This window comes from Lagenorhynchus albirostris, chromosome 3 (genome assembly GCF_949774975.1).
Source record: "Lagenorhynchus albirostris chromosome 3, mLagAlb1.1, whole genome shotgun sequence".
NCBI lineage: Eukaryota > Metazoa > Chordata > Mammalia > Artiodactyla > Delphinidae > Lagenorhynchus > Lagenorhynchus albirostris.
In genome coordinates, this window is record NC_083097.1 from 133,746,128 (window position 1) to 133,770,587 (window position 24,460).

At 41.7% G+C, this 24,460-nt stretch overlaps 1 protein-coding gene across 8 annotated transcripts in view; it reads right to left on the bottom strand.

Annotated features, from left to right (window-relative positions):
- EBF1 (EBF transcription factor 1) overlaps positions 1–24,460 on the bottom strand; it is a 413,301-nt gene that overhangs the window by 14,090 nt on the left and 374,751 nt on the right. For all 8 annotated transcript variants that reach the window (XM_060144143.1, XM_060144141.1, XM_060144139.1 and 5 more), the window contains 4 exons: positions 18,988–19,076; positions 2,440–2,505; positions 1,260–1,437; positions 419–598 (listed from right to left, as the gene is read on the bottom strand). In XM_060144143.1, the coding sequence (XP_060000126.1) occupies positions 419–598; positions 1,260–1,437; positions 2,440–2,505; positions 18,988–19,076 (513 nt within the window). The remainder of the gene's footprint in view (positions 1–418; positions 599–1,259; positions 1,438–2,439; positions 2,506–18,987; positions 19,077–24,460) is intronic.

Sequence of the window (24,460 nt, forward strand, 5' to 3'; positions counted from 1 at the left end):
TTTTATCCAAGTCTCACAACAACTGTATGGGAGCGGGTACTGGTTCCTTCCCCATTTTACAGATAAAGAAAACTGAGGTTTAGAGGGGAGATGAACCTGCCCGCAGCCACCAGTCAGCAACTGGTAGAAGAAAGAGTCAAACGCAACTCCATCTGACTGGAAGCCTGGGTTCCTGCAATGACATCACGCTGCTGTTTGTTTGGGTTGCAGCCGAGTTCTGTGAGGGAGATGGGGAGGACGGTGAGCAAGGAGGGCAGAGATTCCTGCCGGGGACAGTGCTGGCTTTGGTCCCATCACCTGGCGGGGCAGGGGCCCTCAGACTGGGGACCGGGGAGACCTGCACAGTGGGCCACACAGCACGACGCCCAGTTCTTAGAGCAAAAATGTGCAGAAACACAGGACACACATCTCTACTTACTGGCATAGGGCGAGTTGGCAGCTGAGCCATTGAGGAAGGTCGGGGAGCCGCCCAAATTGGACATGGCGGCAGTGCCGTATCCATTCATGCTCGTGGTGACCGAGTTATAGTTGGTCTGCTGAGGGGTGGTGCTCGGCACGTACCCATGTGGTGATACGCTGCTTGAGTTGCGGGTGAAACCTGAGGGGCGGGGGCAAAACCAAGGATGAGGTTGGGTGGGTGGCGGATGGGTGGCGGGTCTGAGAAGCTTGGGGAAAGGAAGGTCTCTGTTTCTTGCCCCATCGCTGCATCCTGAAGGGAAGGGGCCAGGTGATTCATGGCTGGATTGGTGGTGCTAGCTCCGTGATTAAAATGGGAAGCGAGCAAAAGACACATTTCGCAGGAGAGCATAGATACTTAGCGGGCCTGTGAGAAGTGGCAATGCAGGACCTATCAATCACTTATCATTTGGGAACAGAAATCCCAATCTAAGAGACATAATACCCTGGAGGTAACCGGTTCCTACTCCCTGGGCAAGGATGATGTGCTTTGGCCCCTCCAGAACTTCAGTTCCACCCCTCCTTGTGATCTGTCATTCATGGTTTACAGTGAAAAGTCAAATGGTGAGGTAACTAAATGCATGCATTCTTTCTAGCACCGCCAACAAATTACCAGACATGATGGCTAGAACCAAAATTCTACAGTAATATCTGATACACACAGACTAGGAATCTCCCCTTTTGGGGGGGAAAAAAAGCCTTTTTAAAAATAAACACTGTTTTGTGCCAAATAAATGGGGGTGGGGTAGCTTGAGGTTGGGAAGGGGCAGGGAAATGGGGAGGGGAAGAGTGGGGCTCCTGACCCTGATTGGTAGCCTGCGACGCCTCGGAGACATTCACAGCCAGTTGTCCACTGAAGGAATTCACGCCCATCATTCCCGCGTGGACCGAGGTGTTAGTGAGGGCCGGGAGCTGGCTGTGGTTGCGGGGGACACTGTACAGGGCCTCTGCGATGTCAGCTGCTCTCTTCAGAATAATCTCCTGAAAAGTAAGAGGAACATCCCCCTTAGCTGCCCAGTCAGATTCCCAGGAGTACCACGTTCCAAGTGTTTACTACAGGCCGTGCTTAGGGCTTTCCGTGGTTAACGGCACTAACTTCTGCAACCCTCTCAACCAACCTGGGTGTTCAGTCTCATCATCATCACGCCCATACCACGGATGGGGCAACTGAGGCTCAGAGAGGCCAAGACCTCACTTCAGGACACTTACCTATTTAAGGAGAGAGCTGGGCTGCATAACCCTGTTTGTCTGACTCTGAAAGCCCATTAACTCAGCCAGTCCCCTCTATACTACCTCGCAGTACAGGACAGCAACCTGGGGCTTTCCTTCCCCACAGGTAACACAGAGAACTCTGGGGACACACACACACACACACACAGAGACACACACACACAGAGACACACACACACACACACACCCTGCAACTCATCTCCCCAGATGAAGTTAAGGGCAAGTTTACATGATGACCTGTGTCCCTGAGTATTAATGGGACTGTGTCCCTTAGACATTGATTCAAATGACACAAGCAAGGAAGGAGGATTTCTCAGACTCAGTTTCCTGAGCAAGTTGAGTCAGATACGTGGAGTTGCTCTACGAAATAGAAGCAGACAATATTCAGGCCTCATTATCCTTTTTAGGAGAAGAAATTAAATCCCCCTTATCCTCCTAAATTTTCTTGAAAACCTGAGAGGAATAAAACCCAGCACCGGTAACTCTCTTCTTCAGTGATGAACTACATTCCCACAGAAGAGTCCTTTTAAATAAAGTACCTTTTCTCATAAGAAAAAGTTATTCCCTAGAAAAGGCGTTAAAAGATTTACAAAAGAAGAGAGAAGACGCGAATGGCCTTGCAACCCGTTAGGTCCGAATGACTTATACACTGAACTCGTGCAAGAACTTTTGTATTTTTCATACTTTTTCATTCTAATAAGGACTCCAGGCACTTCAGTTGCATGTGGAAGGTTCGAGACCCACTATGCTCACCTGGTTGTTGTGTGGCATCCCATACAGCGCTTCCACCAGATCTGCAGCCCTTTTGAGTATCACTTCCTGTCAAGGAGAAAAACAGATACAATCCTCTGAGTGAAGGCAGGATGTCATTATCTTTTCACATGATCACGTACCACTTTCCTCTGGCCATCCTTTGCCAACGCACTGCTTTAAAAGAACCCCCGAATGGCATTAAATCACCAATGTATCCCTATTCACGTACACACTTAATCAAGTCAAAAGGTGAGCATCATTGGTACTGCAAGATAAAATACATCACTCAATAGTGCGCCATAAGCACGATAAAGCACTCATATGTTTATTGCTGAATACAATTGCGAGGTCATTTACTAGATTACTATGATGGATGTCAGTTGGTGCATGTTATGAATCCCTGAGATGTGTTTATTTTGCACTTAACTGCTTATTCCAGGAACCATGACCTTATCAGACAGGTCATTTTCAAGAGATGTCCAATCAATCTTCAGCAACTAGAAGCATGTAACATTCAACTTCTTTTGTTTATCTCCCTTGCACGGCAGAGTCATGATATAAGGGAGCGATGTAGTAAACCCATCTACTGGGGCAATGCACTGTTTTGTCAGAGGTTCTCACAAAAGAATTCTCCCTGCCCCTGGAAGCTCCCTCTGCACCAGTTTTCATGACCGGCAGAGTCTGTTTCTCTTCTAGCAATTCTTTGCTACTTCAGTATTGTTTGTCATTTTCCCCATTTGCTCATTCATTCTCCTCCTAGATACATGCTCCACTGTTCACTCCAGGTGAAGAAAAAATGTCTCCTTTTCATTTAGGTGGGCTTCCATATTTAGCTAGCATGCTTGTTTCTAATAATATAGGGTGCTCTACAAAAATGTGTGTGGTGGTAATTTTTTTTCATTCTAACCACAAGAAATCGTTCCCTCTTCATTCAGCCCTAATTTTCTGCAGATTCATTTATACTGGAATGTGAAAAGGAAAGTTAAGCTTGATACAAATAAAATGGAGGTTTATCAGAGGAGCAAACATGAAGGCGTGGTGTGGTTATCAGAAGTGATTTGCAAGAAGATATGTTTATAATTTTTTTGCTGTGGGTAAAGTTTCAAAAAGAAGTTTAACTTTAAACATTTTACACAATAGATTTCTGCATGGAGAAGCAGTGCTGTTCAATTTTCACATACTGCAGACGCTGATCAGAAAATAGGGATATAATTGCATTCATTTTGCTGTCACCATAGCCTCTTCAAAAATTCTTGAACAACTCTTGAAATGACACGCTTTTAGATACATATTAGCATTTTTCGATTTTAAATTCTCTATAAGATAAAATAGTTGTCATACTGCAGTAACTACTTGTGACATATATAATGTCCTAAATTCAAAAATGAGATAGAGGGGTTTTCAGTTCTCAATAAACATTTATGCTTGCCTTAAGCTGCTAGACCCCATTTATAAAACAGTTCTGTTATTTTTCATATAAGGAGTGAAAAACATTATATAATCAATGGGGTTTGAATCAATACATCTGAAATAATTTCTTTATTTTTTTTAATGCAAGCTACAAGATAATCTACCACTGTTTGTTTGCAGTGCTGTCTGACAACAGCAGTTAATAATTTACTATGGTATGGGCACAGTAAACCCTATCCCCAGATCCAATCAGCTTGTGCTGCCTTCACTAAAACCTCACGGCTTTATCTGGCTCTTAGGAAAGATGAAAACAAAACAGGATCAGGTTCGTTTATTTACCAAAATTTGACTTCTCTGGGTCTATATTCATTTATTTCTTCAAATAAATATTTATGCCAGTGTTTGGGCTTGGCAGAGAAGGTATTTTTCTTTTCATTTCAGGGAAAAAAAAAATACAAGTCTCTGTCAAAAGCAAGATAAGGTGCAGTCAGAAACTGCACTTGCAAACTTCAATCTTGGAACAGTATCACTGAGGATTTAGAGCAGTGCTGCTTCTTTTAATTAATTTCACAGAACCAGGGGTGAGGGAAGGTAAACTCCACAATAAACTCCAAGATCTTTGAAGTTTTTGTGCCTGAAAAATTCCAACTATCAGTGTAGGCTGTATTATTTTAAACTGATATATTTTTGGTGATAACATTTTTCAATAACATAATCTACAGTGTTCCTTTTTCTCCTTATTCAGTACCCAGAGCTCCCATCACCATTCAATCCTCTGAAAATGAAGCTTGTGAATCTCACTTCCTAGAGTTGCCGCCTCCTTCAATACAAAGAGCCGGGACATGCTTTCTACTAGGCACGTTGCCACTGTAGGTGGGTCAGCAGCCAGCCTTGCTTCAGACCAGCAGTCTTGAGGACAGTGCGTGAATCTGATGTTGTGTCCTGGAAGTGACTCCCTTAAATGATATCTCGCCTATTTTAAAATGTCCTTCATCGTGGTATCAGCTGTGGGGTTTAAGGGAGGGTCCACTTTTGGCTCAGCTTTGCCAATGTGATTCAGCTTCCATTAGTTATTTCTGCAAATGGGAAGGAGAAAGGAAATTTCTGGGTCCTCTGTGAGTTAGTGCAGCGGACCTGCAAGGTGCTTGGATTTCGGTGACCAGAAAATTGCTCTCACCTCCATGTCATTATGCTCCCAGTGAACTAGCCCCCAAGCGTGTTTGTGTTGGGGATCTAATATATTGCCTTTCAATCAGAGCTGAGAGCCACTGAACACACAGACAGAACATGACGAGCAGGTCAGGAAAGCAATAAAGATTTTACAGAGCTGTCCAAGGTGCTAAATTTACTCAATAATGGTTTTGGCACCATAGTGTTAACCTCTCATTTACTACCAGTTTGAGGGACTAAATTGAAGTAGCTGACTTCATTTACCTTGAAATGTATATTTTATGACATTATGTAAGTAGATTGAAAGGGCACTGCAGTTTTAACAATTTAAAGGCTAAAGCATGTTTAAGATGAAACTTGAATATTTATTGTATATTGCACTTAAAGTATATAGAATGTTAAAATGTATTGATTAAATTTGTAAAAGGCATTATAAAAATGACAGGTAGTATAAAAGATGTATGCCTCTTAAAATCAAACTGATAGTATATGCTATCTCTTCGGTGGTCACAAGTGTAATTTTTTTGCAGTTTTATATGGTAATTGGAAAATTCTGTAATTTCACATTAGGAAATGATTGAGCCTGGGATGTTAAAGAGAGAAATTTCCCATAAGGGGACAAGCTGGATGTTTCATATAATCTTTTGTCTCTGAAATTGTTCCTAAAGTCTTATTTTTTGCGACATTAGGAGGGAGCATCGTGTAAGGATCCTTCCATTCTAATATGCAATTTTAATATTTCTGAAAAGAGAGAGCACTTGACAAGTACTAATATCTAATTTTTCAAAGCATTTATTTGTCAGGAGAGATTGTCTCTTCTTTTCATAATGTTTAAAACGTCTCGCTGCTTGCGGTCTAAAACATGAGGGTAGAGATTAGACTCTTCCAAGATAATTAATCCTATCCTTGGATTAAAAAAAATACATATCCCATTGGGGAATTAAGAAGACAAATACCAGTACCCTAAATAGTGAAAAGCCTCAGAGTCTCCTTATAGAGCTAATGCTTGTTCTCCAACCTACATCCTGAGTCAGACTATTTTTCTTTTCATGGCTTTGGATTTCTTCTCTCTTAAAGAAAGAGAAAATGTATAGTCCTTAAAAACTGCAACAACTCTTTGCTGACCTATTTCCTTTCTCAATTAAAACGTGTCTTTACCTGCCTTGCTATGACCATCGACTGATGATTATGTGAATGGAGATCTGGAGAGGAAAAAAAAAAATGGATGAACCATACTAAATCTGCTTAGAGTTAGTAGAAACACTAGAAGATTCAAGGATGAGTGGGGTTCGAGAAACAGTTCAAGTATAATTGGTACAAGTTTTACCATGTTTTGGAACCTTTATAATGAAAGTGCTGAATGGGCTACAAATGCAGAGAGAAGATTTGGCTTTACTTCGTATGTTGCAACCCAATCAATTAGCAAATAAGTTTTGAACTTTCTCTTGTCCCAGCAGTCACACACCGATATTACTCTCCAGCACATTTCAAGGCACCCTGTCTTCCCAGAATTAAGGTACAGCGTTCTGTGGGAATTGCAAAAGATTTCCGCCACCATCTGGTCCTATCCTCTTTATCCAATCTCCTCTCCCTATACATCTGAAGAACTGCCCTCTATTCTGGGCTAGTTAGTTCTCTCCAGCCTGGAAGTAACATGTTGGGCTCCTTCCTATCTCCATACCTTTACTCATTTTGCCTTTATTTGGGAAGCTGGCTTCAGTCTGTGCCCATTTACAATATCTTCCCATCCTCTAGGGCCTGATAATGAAGGTGGTGCTGGTGGTGGTGGTAGAGTAGTGGAAAACATAACTGTTGTTTATGGAAAGGGAAACATTAACTCATTCAGTCTCTGTGGTGAGACTCCGTATTGCCATTTGGCAGACGAGGAAACTGAGACTCAGAGAGGTCCGCCAACTTGCCCTGACGTCACACAACTAATGAATGGCTGAGCAGGGATTCAATCTCAGGCCTGTTAGACATCAGAGCCTGAGCTCTTCATAATTACACTATCGTATCAGAACTAATTCCACCTTCACTGAGACCCCAGCTCCTAACCTCTCTCATTCCTCTGAAAAACAGTGCTGAATGCACTGCCCAGCACTGCACAGAAGTGGACACTGTGGGGTCATTTTGCTCTGGTCTTAAATGTGTGAGCCTACAATCTCCACAACCAGACTACAGGCTCTTGGAGGTCCTAATCTCCTTCTCTAAGCCCCTAGCACTATGTTCAGCAAACCACAGCCCTTGAGAAATTCTTGTTGAAGAGCTCATTCTAAGATCATTACTGATTTTTAAAAGCGCGTGCTTAACTTACATGAGGAAATGACCAAGTCATGTATTTGGCATAGTTTATAAAAGCAGAAGACTTAAATTTGGTGCTCCATTTGGCTCTAGACCTTTAAATCCAATATATAAATTCCCAAAGGTCAAGTCTTGATCACTGGGGGGTTTTTTAATACCCCTTTTTTTTTTTTAAGTGAATTTGCTCCTTCACTCCTGCTGGCTTGTACTTACATTTTAATTTTGTGATTAATATAATGAATCATGTCGGGTACAGACATTATCTCAAGTTATAGGCTGCTAACAACATGAGGTTTGTCTTGATGTACGTCAGCCTTTTATTAACTATACTCCTAGGCTCTTAGAAATACTTAGGTATTTGCACACTCTTAGGAACCAGGCATATCACGTCTGATATGCAGACATGGCTCATTCACCTTTCCTTCCATTTCATGACAGTAAACCCGCTGAGGATTAATCACCTTCCATGTGAATCTTCTCTGCAGCATCTGATCTCAAATGTGTTGCTAATAATCTCATATTCACCGGGCCCACCTAGCCTTCCAGAGAGAATGGGAAGGCTGTCTAACCATCCAATACTGAGCCCGTTTATAAACCCAGTTCCATGTTTTGAGTCATTCAAACCCAGATGAGCAGGCGAGATGGCCTGAACTCTCTTTCATTCAGAGCACATGTAGACCAACTCATAAAGCCAGATGGGTACCCGTTTACCAACACAACATTATAATTTCAAATCTCAGGATCAGATTTTGAGACTCTGGGAACTCCCTCATAAAATTCAAGCCCAGGGATGCTTCTGTAATTTGGGAAGACAACCTGTGCTTGGCTTTATGCTCCCTCAGTTAGAAAATAATGTTTTGAGGGACGAAGAAGAAAACAGAAGCTAAACGTAAACATCAATTATCAAAGTCAAGTTGACCTGGGTGATTCCCGAGAAAGAAGTACAATACTTTCCTGTCACTGCACATTGCCCTGTCGCCCATTTATCACCACTCTACTTTGCCCTATCAGGAGATTCAAGATACAGTGGGTTCAAATATCAGCAATACAAAATGAAGAGGACCGGCAAAATCACTCCTGATTTAAAGTCGATAAGCACCTATCGGCACTGAAATCAGCACTGAATCCGTTCACCTCCTCACGTTGGAGTTTACTATTGGGTCCAAATTTTAAACAGTATATTCAGCTTACTAGCCTTTAACTTCTAGCTCTTTCCCCACTTGCTTCTGAAACTACTGATTGGAAAGTCTAAAAGCTGAAAAAGTGATTGGAAGTTTCTGGCAGCCCATATCCTGCAGAGCTGGATGTACAATGCAATAAATACTAGTTGACTGAGAGGTATTTCTGTGGAGGGTAGTATTATGTCCCAACTTCCTTTGTGTTTATTCAGCCAAATGGAAAATTCCACAGTGGTAGACTTTGCATCCTAAAAAATCATAGAATGAGGGCAGTGAGGGAAGGGGTAAAACAAACCAAAATAATACTTGAGCACTGTTTAGCTTCCGATCCTCTGAGACATTCCTTAAATTTTTCATTTTTTCTGGTAATATGAACTTCTCGAAGAGCTTACCGCAGATCATTAGAAACCTTTATTGTCACACTTTAAACACGCTTTACTCAGAAGCCCTATGACCGAGAGGAGTCACTCTCATCTAGCATGGATATAATTAAACATGTTTCCGCTGAAAGGGGCATTCTCATTATGGCTAAGGACCACTTTAGAGTAAATTGAAATGGAAAGGAGGAGCATAGATGAGGTGTAGGTAGCAAGTGGTTAGTTCTAGGGAGGCATAAAATGCCAAATGTGTAACAATTATATTTTACAACCCTGCATTCTGAAGACTTCATAGCATTTTATTATAGAAGAAGCTTCAGCTGAAGCTTACTGAAGGAACATTCTAGTGCACACTCATTGCCCATAGTCTTTAAAGAAACATAAAATTCAAACCATAATCAAAATCTGCAGAAATATTCAAAACAAAGGAATCAAATATTTTACAAGGGTCTACTGCTATTCACACAAGAGGCATTGAAAGTGTTCTAGTCTAAAGAAAATGCAGGGGCTTGAAGGGGGGGGCTTCTGAACCTCCTCTAATTTTAAAGTTGATTTTGTGTTCAGATTAGATGACACCCCTCTTACTTCTCAAACATATGATTAGGTATCATCGTGCCGCGTGGCTGGAGACGCGCCCAAAAGCTTTGCCTTTGTTACAAACGTGGAAGACTTCTGAATCACATGAAATTAAGGTAGGTTGTGAGCTAACGCAGCTACATCAACGTAAGACACACTAACTTACATGACTGACTTTTACAGTGGAAAGGAAAAGGCTGTTTTCAGGCAGCTGTTATTGCCTCAATGGGAAAAAGAAAAAAAAAAAATCAATGAAAGTGAAATGAACAAGAGATTTTGTCTGAGTTGCAGTTAATACCACTGAAGAGCTATGGAAATTAAAAGGTCAACAAATAAATTAGCCAGAGTGTTATGAAATGAATGATTTGGCTTATAATTTTATTGACTGAAAATTGTTCACTGCCTGTTAGACCAGGTAATTTTTATCTGGTGCCTCAATTACTGTTCCGTAAGCAATAATATAGTTGTAAGAGCTGCTGATTCGATCGCGTGACCTCTGAGAAGCTGGCTAGGACAGCTGACTTTACTATGATGGATAACCAAGCTTGGTCTCCACGAGGTGCGAAACCTCCCTTTCCTGCAAGGGGATCTCATAAAAGAAACACTACACTTGATTCATTTCACCAAAATGTTTGACTTTTCAAGTGTCAGCAGTTAAGTATAAATTGTGAAGCCAGGTATTCCTGAGAAGAGTGATGACAATGGCTTTCCCCCTCTTTTTGGTCTCCTGGCATTCTCTTCTAAATGGTGTCATGGTAATTGGTGAATGGGAGCCTGGGGTGCTTCCCGGCACAAATACAGTGAAAAATGGTGTCTGCCCCCTTGTGAATATGACCTGCTTGGAGGTACAGAGCTGAACTTGGTAACCTCTGGCTGGCTCTTCTTATTCCAATTCATTGTACTGGTTTAAGACCAACGCTCTGGGTTAGATCCTGCTGAGTGGCCTTGGAAATCGACTTTCTGATCAGGATGAAAGTCTCTGCTTAAAGAGAAGGCTGTGGACAGAGGTGGCTTTTTCAGGGCTAGGTTGTAAAGTCAGCACATGAAACAAAAACTGCCTAGAGTCAAAATTACCCTTGAAACTCTTTTAAGTTGCCAAGGCCTGGGCTCTTAGAAACACAAAAGCCAGAAATTAACCACTTGTGTTTCTCTTTGTCTTTTGGCTGTGGCTTCCCTTTCCCTAGGGCAAAGGACAATAAATATCTAGTTTGAAAGTAAAAGGACCACTGAGTGAACAAAGAGACTTACTGTCGTATGTATGTCCCTGTATGTCTGTGTATGTGTTTGGGGTGTGTGTATACAAATGTATGTGTATATTTATATTTTTGGACAAGTACATGTAGTTAAACTTGAGTAAGTGCTATGTGCAGGCTGGAACTATACTGGACTTTAACGATATCTAAGGAAGGCGAAAATAGAGTTGCTTTTGGTTTCTTAAATTGTTGAACATCATCAGTTATGATATGTACCTCCAGAAGAACGGTATCTGTAAATGATGATTCCCAAGGCTCTACTGATGGTCCTGACTATAACTGCAATTAAAATCCACTGCCTCAAGACTGCTGGGGCTCACTTCTTATTACTCCAGTGGTTAATTGAAGTGTTACTCAAGGCTGAAAATAGTAAGCACGGCCAGAGGCCTCCTAGTGTCTCTGTTTCTAAGGGCTTCGGTCTTGAAGAGGAGGATGCTGGGTGGTTAGGAGGAGAAATGAGCCCCTGTTTCCTCCTGTGACTTCTTCTTGAACTAATGAGTAATTATATTCAAAGCCCCTGTACACGGGGTGTGATACAAAGGTTAAACTTAGTCCCCCCCTTGTCAAGAGCTCAGTGCTAAAAGAACTTGAAGGAGGTTCCGGAATTCAGCTATTGGAGTAACTGTTATTACAGAGTCCCTACAGCAATGACTCTGGGGCTAAAGAAAAAGAGAATTATCTCCCAGGTTTATATGTGTGTGTGTTTTAACTCCTACTGCCACTTCCCTCTGGCTAAGCCATCTGTGAGCTACCCTCAGTCTATGCTAGCACCTTCCCCTTCCCCCTCTGGCCAAGCTTGAGGGATTTTTAAAAATTGGTTTACAAAATTGCCTTTTTTCTTAAAATTCCCTTTTCTTAATTCTAGGAATCAGTGCTTAGAGATACTGGCTCTGGAGTCCAATAGAGTTGGCTCAAATCCTTGCTCTGCCATTTTTTTAGCATTGTAAATGCATGCCTCCGTTTCCTCAACTGTAAAGTACGGTTCAGACCAGCATCTGGCTCAGCAGACACACAGTGAGTGCTTACTGAGCAAGAGGCAGCAAGAATATTGATAACCCTCACTTGTTTTCCAGAAAACTTGGGCAAATTATATGCATTCTTAGAGTCAATGCTTTGAGTGCTCCTTGAGGTGCAATCCTATCTGCAAAACACTGGGAAAGATTCTGAACAGACTAATGGTGAGGATGTCCGGTGAGGTAGAAAGCCTCCCCTGACAGCTGTGTGAGTGGTCCTTTCTGAGCCTCAGTTTTCTCATCTCTAAATCGGGCATGATTCAGTAACGACAGAGTAACTTACTGCAGAGTCAGTTAAAGATAAAATAAATAATCTAAAAAAAGTGAGAATTAAAACTTTTGTGGGGGTCATGGCCTTTTTAATGAAGCTATAATCTCACTCCCCAGAAAAATATGTGCGTATGTGCATGCATGTGTGTGCATACTCATCACACACACACGCACACAATTCTATATACAATTTCAAGGGTGCACAGAACTAGGCTAAACTCCCCTGATGAAAGAAGCATAAGTAGGAGGGGCTACCAAGCCCCTAAACTGAGCATATCATCAAAATGGGGAAGTGGAATTTGCCCGTGAGTTTTCCGGCAGATACAGAGGAGAGAGGGGGAAAAAGAACCGCATTCCATAGTGTGTGTTTTTGACAAGAAAATGCAGAGACAAAATGGTTTTTGGAATCAAACTCAAGCATTCTTTTCCTAAGAGCTGAATATACTGCATGATTTGCTTTTGTTGCTATATTTTTTTGTTTGAGTCATTTTGGTTCCCAGATAAAATGTTAATAGATTTTCTTGAAATTAAAAAAAAAAATAAATGAGTAAGACGAGAGAGCACGTCCAGTGTCACAGTGTGGAAGATAAAGATGCACGGTTTTTCTTTAACCTTTTCTGAAACCCTTAGTCATCCCCTTTTCTGCTAACAGGCAATGTGGTTATGCAAAAATTTCTTATGTGTATTTTCACTGATGCAACTGCAGGTTTTGAATTACGGATAGTCTTTGCATAAAGACTAAAACAATAAAAGCATAATTAGAATACGTGGTATACAGCCGACTCCAGTTTTATTTTGCCCCAGCTCTGTATTTATGATAAATCACTAACACGACCGCTCTTTAGGGAGGGTGATTTTGGGTCTCGTCTCTCCATTGAGCAAAAACAGTGCCTGTGACTAGAGGCTGAATTTCAATTCTGCAAGTGTACAGTGGAACTGAATAATATTTGGCACAATGCAGTGCACAACCGAGCCACTAAATGGCTGATTTACTAAATTATTATTAGATGAGCCCTTGCTGTTCCAAATGAAAGTGCAGTCACTGCCTTCCTTCGTGGTGTGTTCAAATTGTTCTGTGTTTAAATATTCAGCATGAGGCTAATGTGAACTGATGAACTGAGACTATAAACATTCACTTTCAATACAGATAGAGCGACAGAGATGAAACATATCATGTGGCCTGCGGAGGTGAAAATGATTTATATTTAAGGATGTTGCTGCCTACTTCCATTACTTTAAGGTACTCTTAATTAGCATTAAGAGTTAGAAATGACTAATTCCCGTGTACAGGAAGAGGAGGCTGGGATTTTTTTTTTTTTTTTTTTTTTTTTTGCATGCCAGTGCAGAAGTTACCACGAGGAACTGCTGCCTATGTTGTTGTTCAGAACCTTGAGTTTTATTCATGGTGGGGTGCACCGCACCAGCAGAGTCATGTGTCTGCTGGGAGAACTATGGTGTCCGACAGTCAGTGTTTTTTCTCAGCCCACCCAAAGGGTCTACAGTCCATCCTCACTACCATCCATCCCTCTGCAATCCACCTCCCTTACCATCACATCTACTACACCTGCTACACGGACCCCCCAGCACCTCACTCTCCACGTCACCAAGCTTCTTTACTGACACCTGCTGGAGTGAAGAACAACCCTTTGCTCCTTGGGCAAAGATAACCCCCTCCTCCTTCCTCCCCTTTGAGGGCAGTTATAGGCAAGCACTTAAAATGCTGTGATCACTTACAGTAGATTAGAATTTTTTATGGGTACCGTGTTGCCATAACAACACGAAGACAGCAGATGACTTAAGCTAAGCTTGCAAAGCAAAAGGCTGCTCATCTGGCAGTTAAAATGAATACAGTTCATTTCACAAGTTTCCCATATGGACTCTTAGTGTATGGTAATGAGGAGACCATATGGTGAGAGAAAATGCACTGAGAACAATTGGGTTCCACTGGCTGAGTGGGAAGTTGGGAGAGAAAACCCGGGTGAGAGATTCTGGTGCGTGTGCTCTCTGGGTTCAAGGTTTGGTTGAGGTTTGTTTGGGATGGTTGTTTTCCATAGTGGTTTCGCGTTTCTTAATCTGTTCCTTAATATGTCAGCTGTGCGAAATGACAAACATCTTGCAAATTTTGCAATATCATTCATCACAAACTGTCAGCAGTGTTTGCAAATCTGACTTGCAAGATCCTTTAAATGTGTTGTTCTTAAAAGGCAACAGTACTAAGTTTTTAGACAAAGTGCAGGAAAATTTAAGTACTTCTGACAAGCAGAAACATTAACAGTAATCATTTTAAAAACACTCGCATCTTTTGCCTGCGTGTTTAGCTGTAAATAATGCTAGAATGTATAAAAGCTTTAAACGAAAACTGTAATAACTACTTTTTATTATGTTTCATAAAGGATAAAGAAAATGCTGTGAGCCATGTGTATGGGTTATCTATAGGTGCGGACGTAGGGAGATGGAGGGTTCCCATTCTCCTTACTGCTCACCAGATTGGAAACCGGGGAGGACAGCTTGAAAAAGGCTCTAAAGTCAATTCTGTACTATACATGCTTCATAAAAGATGAATATAAATGCATTAGTTAGACGCGGTGAGCTAAATTAGAAGGTCAGGCAGGGCTGCGAGGGCTGAAAAATCACACAACCAATGAGTGTAATTACTCTTTTTTAAGTCTATTAAGTGGTGTTGCTCTATCAAGGCTCAGGGATATAGGACATGAAGAACAAGATAAAGTAATGTGTATTTATTACTCCCACCGGATCAATTTACCAGATATTTTCAGCTCCATAAAGCAAAACACACAAATGCCGCCTTTGTTACTCTTCTCAAACTGCCTTATTTTCTCTAAAAGAGGGACTGGCTCTGGAAGAAAAAACACGTTTGCCCTGTGGAGGTCCCCACGCAAACCCCTCTGGGTGGGGAATGAGAGAAGCTGGTGCGTATTTGAGTAGGAAGGGGCTGAGGTTAGGCGAGAGACAGGAGAGAGAAACCAGTCACCTCAAGGCAGAAGTATTTGGGTTTCCAGACCTGGGAGGGAAATGGGAACTTGATGCAGTGAGGCCGGAGGCCCCAGGTGCTAATCTCAGTTTTCCCATATGCTTGCTGTGAGTGGTAGCATGCCACCAGCCCTCTGGGAACTCTGACCCTGTGAAATGGGGAGTACCCATCTTGCAGGGAATAGTAGCCCCCATTTACTGAAGTCTCACTATATGCCAGAGAGTCCTCGTTGCGTACATTATCTCATTAACGCCCAATAGCCATGCTGCAGGACAGCTGCTTTACAAAGGAGAAAACGGGCTGAGAAGGGTGAGTCCCGTGCACGGAGCAGTGCAAGTGGTTTTCAAAATCCACGTCCATCTGACCTGAGAGCCCACTCTCTTGGCCTCAATACCCTTCAAAAACCTTGATAAAGCCGTGCCAGGCACATCGAGGGCATGACGCAAAGGTTACCTGTTCCCTGGGATTCACTGCAAACACACGGAATGCCAGCCAAGCTCGGTGCCTTTGTGCTAATGCTCACTGACCACTCAGGAAGACAACTACAAATCGAAAGGGGACAGAGACACCTCTGGCCTTCAAAACAGAGACAGCTCCTTGTTCAGTGTTTCTGGATGGCCTCGTGCATTTCAGCATCTCAGCATTTCTGACCGACCACAGTCCCCATCCTCCGCACCTCTACATTATAAGAAAAGTCAACCTTTGCCCCAAAGTTGGTCACATGTTCCTCTCCCTCCTGCCAGGATCCAGAGAGGAAGGCACGTCTGTCTGTATGACACAGAATGGAATGCTGCAGCTGAAAAACCTTCGCCTGCCCTTCTCCACGTGCACGTGAAAAAGGAAACCAAAGCACACCTGGGGTTGGCATAATTATAGTATTTTAAATTTGTGTGTACAGCAACTATCACTGATGGTGGCTTTCAGGGACAAAATAATTTACAGAGAAGGGTTCGGCTTGCTCCTGTTTTCTCGTTTGGTAACTAGGAATGATGTCTGCTTTCCCGACTTCTCTCACAAGAGGGGCTCCAATAAAACAACGCATGTACAAGTTCTTTGAAAAAGCACAAGCCAGTATACAAAGGCATATTATTATGGAAAGCTGTCTGCTTGGTCTTTGGAGCAGTTTCATTTGACAGAATATGTGGGTGGTTGTATGAATCTAGCTTTGTCTATTCGCAAACACATGGGTTTAATAAAGTGGAGTTTGTTTTTTAAGGTGTGTGGTCCATGGCTCACTAAAACACTCCTGTTTTACAAACACTGACCATGATTCTAAGAAAGGCGGAGCCCGTTTTCATCCCCCTAACAATGGACAGCGGGACTATAAATCTCCCAGGTCCACAGGAATACCTCGTGCTGGCTCCATCCGCCACTTCCTGACCTTGCTCTTGAACTCTCACTCCACCTTCACATTCGGAGCCAAGAGGACACCACTCTGATCTGAGTCACACAGAGAGCTTCCTGTGGTGGGCTCTGGCCAAAGTCCTCGCACGGTCCAGTGGCTGGATGCACACTGTGGAGTGTTTCCTTAACACACAAACCCATTGTGTCCTTGATTACTCTTCCCAAACCCAGGAAAACGGGGCTGGGAATTTCACCATCAGGCCACCGGGGACAAAGTGACACGTGCCTGTGCTATTTGTTCAACATTTCTGAACGTGATGTGCAGCCGTGAAAATGTTATGAAAAGTAAATACACAAAACTCAACCATATAGTCCTGTTTCTCTCCTTTCTTTATGAATAAGAAAAGTATTGCTTGGCTGCTGTAGACCTCAGCCATTAAACCAAATCTGTCTCCTGTTTTTCAATCAATATTTATAGAGTGGCAACTGTGGGCCAGAAACTATGCTGAGGCTCCCACAGGATTACTTCTTTTTGTCCTATGTGATCCCAGTGAAGTTGGCACGATTATTTCACCCCCATTTTATAGATGAAGAAACCGAGACACAGAAGATAAACCATACACTCCACTGCTGACCTGAATCAGGACTTCCTGCTCTGCAGAGATTGGGTAGGAGAGCTCTCAGAAGCCAGGGTCCCACTCTCACTCAACTGGCAAATAATTATAGCTACCTTTTGTGGACTGCTAAATAAGTGATTAAAGCAACCCAAAAAAGTAGGAAGTATTACCATCTCCATTTGACGGACAAGGAAACTGAGGCACAGAGAGGTTCAGAATTTGGGGGGCGGGGAGAAAGAATTTTGACCCAGACCACAGAGCTCTCCAGTCCCTTCAGCAGACTCTAGGGACATCAAATGCCAAAATGAAAGTGAAAATGGTCCCCAAATGGAAACAATGGGAAGAATCTGGCAATGCCCTCATGGCTTCTTCCCACCATTGGGTGGACACACATTATTTACATCTTCGTGCTATAAAATTACCGATTATTTTCCCATAGGAAATGCATGGGAGTTGGGTTCTTGCCAGACAGGAACCTAAAGGTGATGCTCTTCATGGCACACCCATCTGTGGAAGCAGAGGGCCGTTCACTATTACTGTTAGATTCTGTAATTGCTCACCAAGAATAAGTCAGGGTGAAAGGGAAGGAGGTGTAAGATGGAGGCCCCTTTCAAAGACAAGGATATGTACAGACCGACACATCATATGATTTCTTCCTCAGGTGAAATGCTCTCAAGATGCTTTTTTAAGGTGAACAGCGCTCAGTGGAAGTGAGGCTGTTACGGGAACTCAGGGTTGAGACTGAAGGCTCTGTGGGTCTTCCCCTGGGGTCTAGGAGAGGGCAGAATTTGCTTGTCACGGTTCTTCTTCTCTCTGGGCAGGCAGTGCCCCATACCCACCCCCCAGCCCCTCACATCTGTGCATCAGTTTCGGCGGGGAGGGGCAGCTTTCTCCTGGACAGGCCTGTTCTGACAGTGGTCCTGCCGCTTCAGTGCAGCAGGGCCCACAGGTAAGATGTGATGATGAAATGATCGCCCAAAGAGGTTCGCTGAGCTAGGAAGGATGCCAACTTCATTTTTATAAGTGTATTACGAGCAGAAACAGACCTGGACATGACATATCTCTAGACTTGCTGTGGCATGGAGAGGACCTTTCCTCTACTCATTTAATTTATACTAATTTTTACTTGTGTAGTAAATGAAATTTCATTTTGCTGTCAGTAAACAGTGAATGGTAGCTCGACCAATTCCGTTCGTTGAACTTCTATAGCATTTAACTGTTCTCTCCTCTGAGTCCTCCCAGAACTCTGGTTGCACTTTTGTTAAATGTACCTATTGTTTTCTGTTTTGTATGGCGTTGTATTTGGCTTTCTCTCCCACAGGGCGTCCGAGTTCCTTGGGTAGAGAGATAGGAATATCCCCAACATTGACAACAGGTACAGAATAGAAACCAATAACTGTGCATTTCCTTTTTTTCTGCATTGGCAATTAATACCATTGCTGTATGACATATATTGCTCTACCTTGAATTTGTATCTAATTTCTCCCACTTGTGTCTTAGGTGGGATGCCTCTGGAGGGAACAGACTCATGTCTTAGTAGCCCCGGTGCAAGGTGTGCCAATATGCTTTCCTTTGAGCTCTAGCTGTTCTCCCCTCACCAGAAATAAGTAAAGATCCTCATGGGGGTAGAAAAGCAATGTTCTTTTTCCTCTTGAGAACTGATACGCTATAATGATTAATAACCTGGACTTAGGAGCCAGGCTTTAGAGGTTTGAATCTCTGTTTAGCAATTTACATGCTGTGTGACCTTGGGCAAATGATTTAACCTCTCTTTGTTTGGTTATCTTCTTCTCTAAAATAGAGGTGGTAATTGCACCAACCTCAGAGGGTTTTTTAGAGGAAGAAATGACATGATATAAGTAAAACATTACCTGGCACATAAGTGCTTGCTAATTTGATTATTGCTTACCTTATAATACTAAACACACAAAGCACAAAAATATTGAGTTGCTTATCTATGAACTAACTTGTATCAACGGCAAAGTTTTCTGCCAATCACCTGAGCCCGTGTTTCCAGAGACCCTAACCCAAAGAGGAGGTATCCTACCTTTGGCAAGCGCTCAGGGTCGCCAGGGTGCCGGGGAATAACCTTCTGTAACCTCTGGAAACCATAATCGATGGTGGGTTCATTGAGTGCTGCAATGAAGAAGTCGTACAATTAGAACAATTTCAGGAAATAAAACAGCACATGATTTGCAATACTTATGGTGCAGAAATAACTGGGAAGTCGAAAGTTTCATTGAGACTCTTGAATTAGATCATAAAGTGATTGGACAAATGATCCCTTTTGGTGGGGACTGACTCACTCAAAAGAACATGAGTCGCAGGTCCTAAACTCTGCTCTTCTGGCCAAATTCTATATTCCTTACAGTGTTGAAAATGGAAGGTAAAATGGAACTTGGTGTGAGGTTTTAGGATTCCCTTTAGTCAGAAGCTTGAGTTACAACACTGGAGGGTATCTACAGGTATAAAGAGCAGAATTAAAAGTACTTGCTTAGCTACAGAATATCAAGTGGACCTCAGCTGATACAGTATCGCAATGCCATCGGGAGCAATTAAGTGTGGTGGGGCAGAGGAGACCAGATCTCCTCGGGCCAGAAAGCCTCTTCTACCCTTGGAAGAGTCCGAAAAGAGACAGGTATTGAAAGTGCCCTTGATACGACACCCTCATATCTAAGATGAAAGACTGATTCACCAATGTCAATATTATTTCAGGAAAAGGCTAACCTCTACGGAGCACTAGCTCAGAGCAGCTGGCTCTCCAAGAAGAATTTTTTTAAAAGACTAAAAGAAGAGCAAACCTGTAGTAATATTTGGAGACAGTGGGCCTTCTTGTACCCATATTGACTACACCTTCTTCAAAGCATCCTTAAATTCAACTCGATACAAAGTGGACTCTGGTGTATCTCTTTTGAAATTCCTCCCCAGGATATGAAGTACCTCCAGCTTTCCTCGCCTGACCAGGAAAAGATGGCGGCTCCATCCTCCACCCACATCCCCCATCTCCTCTCAGTAATGAGTGGGTTTTTTTCTTCTTTTCTTTTTTCATGTAACCAAAGTACTCAACCACATATTTTCTTCCATACTGAATAAAAAGACAGTCTTTGTAGTTCTGACATTTAGCTATACATTTAGAAAACAAGTTGCCACATGCTTTACTTAAAATGCATTTCCATTAACCTAAATTTTAAAAGTAAGATCCATACTACTACTAACTTTAAAAAACTGTATTAAATTCAAATAGGTCCCAAGGCTAATGGAAGCAATTTGTATACCAACCCAAACTGACTGGCCCACTTTTCAAAATACAGGTATGATAATCTTGTGGTTTTAAAAGGACATTTAAATTGAAAGACTGTGAATTTAGTACATAATTATACCAATAGAACCCTTTAACTTGTCAACTTGTAAATCTAAAAGGCTATCAATCATTTCTAAAGAGGAAATAAACCTTAAAATTCCTTGATTGACAGTGCTTACTTTTTATGTAAAAAAAAAAAAAAAAGGCTGCATAAAGTGGCCACAAATCCATTTACAAAAGTACATTGCTTTACATAGGTGAGTAAAAAGCCAATAATTACACCTCCAAAAGACACATAAATCAGAGTTAAGTACTTCTTCCTCACTTGTATATTTTAAGTTGGAGTGAACTTCAGGTAACTTTTTTTAAGATCTTTTTTCCCAAATGCAATGCTTGTTGAAGCTGTTAATAGAGTAGCCATTTAAGACAATGTAATCATTTTTGCAAATATGAGGTTTAGCCATTTCCCCCACCTTCTCCCCACCCCCTTCCAAACGGTAAACTTTCAACCTGCCTCTTGTGGAAATTAACTAAAATTACACCCAGGTGTACCAAATCTCTCTATAGTGGTACATGAGTTAAGGCACAATATTTATTGTTCCTCCCATTTCATGAATTACTTTCTAAACCCTTGAGAAAAATTCTTTTTTTTTCAAATTAGACTTGTAGAGAAAAAGCCATACAATTCTTTACACAGGGAAGCTGTGACTCATAAAATCCCAGTATTTAATAAGGAAATGCCCGAGAATGACAGGAATGAGCACCCAGGTTAAGCTGTATATCACATCTATCTCCCACCCATAATGCTAATTGCCAACAAAGATGTTTAACCATAAAAAGAGCTTTAGGCAATTAAATGTATCATTTTAACACTTGAAGATATGATTCAGCATCCTGAAAATTCTAATTCTTGGTTTTATTTTTCAGTGTAAGCCACCAATAAAACTTGACTTGTTGACCCACCCCTTCAGTTGTTTGCATAATGAATTAATTCCTACTGTGTCAAGAAACCCACAGTTGTTAACTGAATGACTGATGTATGGGGTGGGGAGGATATGTTTCTCTGACCATAGGAACAACTCACAACAGAATGACTGACATTCAGTATCCACAGTTAAAAGAACTGATTCAAATATCATATGGAACTAATAGCTAAAGAGCTCAGGAGAAGTCATTCTGCTGCCAGAAAGAGTAATTGAATTAGATACATTAAACTCATTATTCAAAGAAAAATAAGCATCTAGTCTATGGAAGTATGCTATGTGAGAGGAAATATTTCAGTAGAGGGACAAAGGCTTTTAATTTATTTCCCATGCCTTTATGATTTGCTCTACACTCGTATTTTTTACTATATTAACCTGCCCTCAATCTACATATTGAGTATTACAATGGCATTGTCGAGTGCTGTAAACAAAGGTAACGCTAAAGATATGCAAGCAAAGTTCGTTGTCTTAAATTCAAAGGTGCCTGATGATTTCTCTGATTGCAGTAACTAAAGAAAAAAACTAAACCAATTATTGAGTGAGAGGGGCCATCTGATAGAGATTGTTACTTTAAAAAAAAACCCTGAAAACAGATTAACTGTCTAGGGAGGGGGATGGTTAAATTACGGCACACCCATAGGAATATGATGCAGTCCTCAAAAGCAATGCTTTTGGAAAAATAAATTTACTGGCATAAAATATATTGCTATGTCAAGAAGCAGATTACAAGAGCATATGTGCAATATGGTTACTTTTTTAAAAAATGAACATATACAGAGAATACAGAAAAGGTTTCTGTGTATAAACTGCCTAACAGTAGTTATTTCTAGGAAGTGAGTCTTGAAGTGCTTTTCTTCCTTCTCTTTAGGCTGTGCATTGTCTACATTTTCCACAATGAACATATATTACTTTTATAATCGGAGAAAAAGGTTAAGAGCAAGAGAGTGTTCCCAGGATGGAATCTGACCTGCTTGTTTAAAGTAATGACATAAGAAACTTTGCCTGAAAAAGGGTCTGTATACCCTTTAATAACATTGCCTAGGTTATTACAGACCATAAGAAAAATAAGTAGTATACTTTTGGCCAGTTGTATAAATATGTGAGTATTCATAAACTCTCTGAAAATCAACAGAGAGAGTAACGGGGAGGAATCATAAAGAATGGCATATTTGTTTTCATCAGTGGGGGTAGTCGTACCTTAGGGACATACATCTACTCTGCAAGAATGTAATATAAAGTTAATCCTTCAACAAAGTGACCTCATTGTATTCAAGCACAGGGCTCAGGGGGCACCAGAAGAAGAAGTGAGACTAGTCAAGTTTTTCCCCCTAAAACTTGAGACAATTCCGAGAATCCAGGAGAGAAAGAAAAAAATTTAACTGCGCATAATTAACCACAAATAAAGCACGAGTATCTTAGGTTGTAAAAAGAAAAAACAGATGAAACTGCTAACTGCAAAAGGAATGCAATGATGAGAGCTTCTCGTGTCACCCCACTTCCAAGCACCTAACCCACACTTTCAACAGGGTTTGAGAGGGTGTTCTCCTCAACCAGTTAGGGGTGGTAACGGAATAAGCGAGGCTCAGAGGTTTAGCAAAATCCATAATCCCAAAGAAGAAAAGCCTCAATTTTTCAATCAGCATAATAAAATGGGACCAGTGAGGGCATTAAAAACATTCCACGAGATAATAAATTGTCCATTGACTCAATAATCATTTCTACTGCCTACCAAGTGTTCAGATGGCACTGGTAGGAATTCACTGTTTTACGTCACATAAGCCCTTAAAAATAAACTTTCTGAGAGGTGTACATAATCTCACCTCAGAAATGAACTACTATGATTGTAGAGTTGGAACCTGGTTCCAGCTCCCATGGCCAGGCCTCCCTCCTGCTCAGCAATCCGTTCTCTTGCCTCCCTGATGGTCAGATGGTGGGTCACCACCGCTGCTCCTCTTTTCTTTTATTTTTTTTAAATTAATTAATTTATGGCTGTGTTGGGTCTTCGTTTCTGTACGAGGGCTTTCTCTAGTTGTGGCAAGCGGGGGCCACTCTTCATCGCGGTGCGCGGGCCTCTCTCTATCGCGGCCTCTTGTTGCGGAGCACAGGCTCCAGACGCACAGGCTCAGTAATTGTGGCTCATGGGCCCAGTTGCTCCGCGGCATGTGGGGTCTTCCCACACCAGGGCTCGAACCCGTGTCCCCTGCATTGGCAGGCAGATTCTCAACCACTGTGCCACCAGGGAAGCCCTGCTCCTCTTTTCTGACACTAGGCTCACACTACACTTCACAGGACCACGTGGATTTATAGAGCGATCAGGCCACTGCGGAGCCACAAAGATTTGCATTCAAGATGTCTTCCACTGTCCTGTTCAAACTTAGAGGTAGATACATGTTAGCTGAGTAAGCTCAGTAGGACCTCATGGAGCTGTGTACATATCCTACAGGAAGTGTGAAACTTCCCTATAAATGCACAAAAGGCAAGATTAAATGCTTCTACACAGGAGCAAGCTTGTAGGCAGATGTATCAGCTGAGATTTCAGAAGGGTCCTCTCACAGCTATGACAGGATAGTGGGGAATGGGTATAGGGAGGAAGTAAGGGACCCATGCATGGGGCAGGCTCAGCTGTATCAAAGTCATTACTTTTCAAAAGGGAAAAGTTAGTTAAATATTTTTAAAAAACATCAAACCACTTCATGTGGCCTTGTGTGGGGTCAGCCTATAAATGGCTTTGGGTACCTACCCAGTCTCACAATCTCAGACTCCCCTAAAGGAAACCAGTAACTTTCCATACAGAACCAGTCTATGCAGAGCCCTTCCCCTTTGGGCTTCAACCAAGGTTCTGGTCAAGACAGAAGAACTCTGGTTATACAAAGCTATTTACAGTGTCCAAATGTTCATGCAGCATGAAATGCTATATGCAAAGAAAATTCAGAATAATACAACTAGATTTTATGTCCTACTAATAATGACAAGATTATAAAATTCATTCAAAACATCTGGTAATGGGTAAATCCTTACCAAATGTATATGTGAATTGTGGCCTTTTCATGCCTTTAGTTGTCTTCTTTTTTTTTTTTTTATCCACAAACACATCAAAGAAAGAAAATTCTCTTTAAGGGGATTTATTTGCAAATTAAAACCATGTAGTCAAGACAAATGCATTCTCAGTTATTAGAACTGATTTTTCTCTTTTCAGAGTTGCCTTTTAGAGAAAACACTCCTCAGTCCTCCTTAAC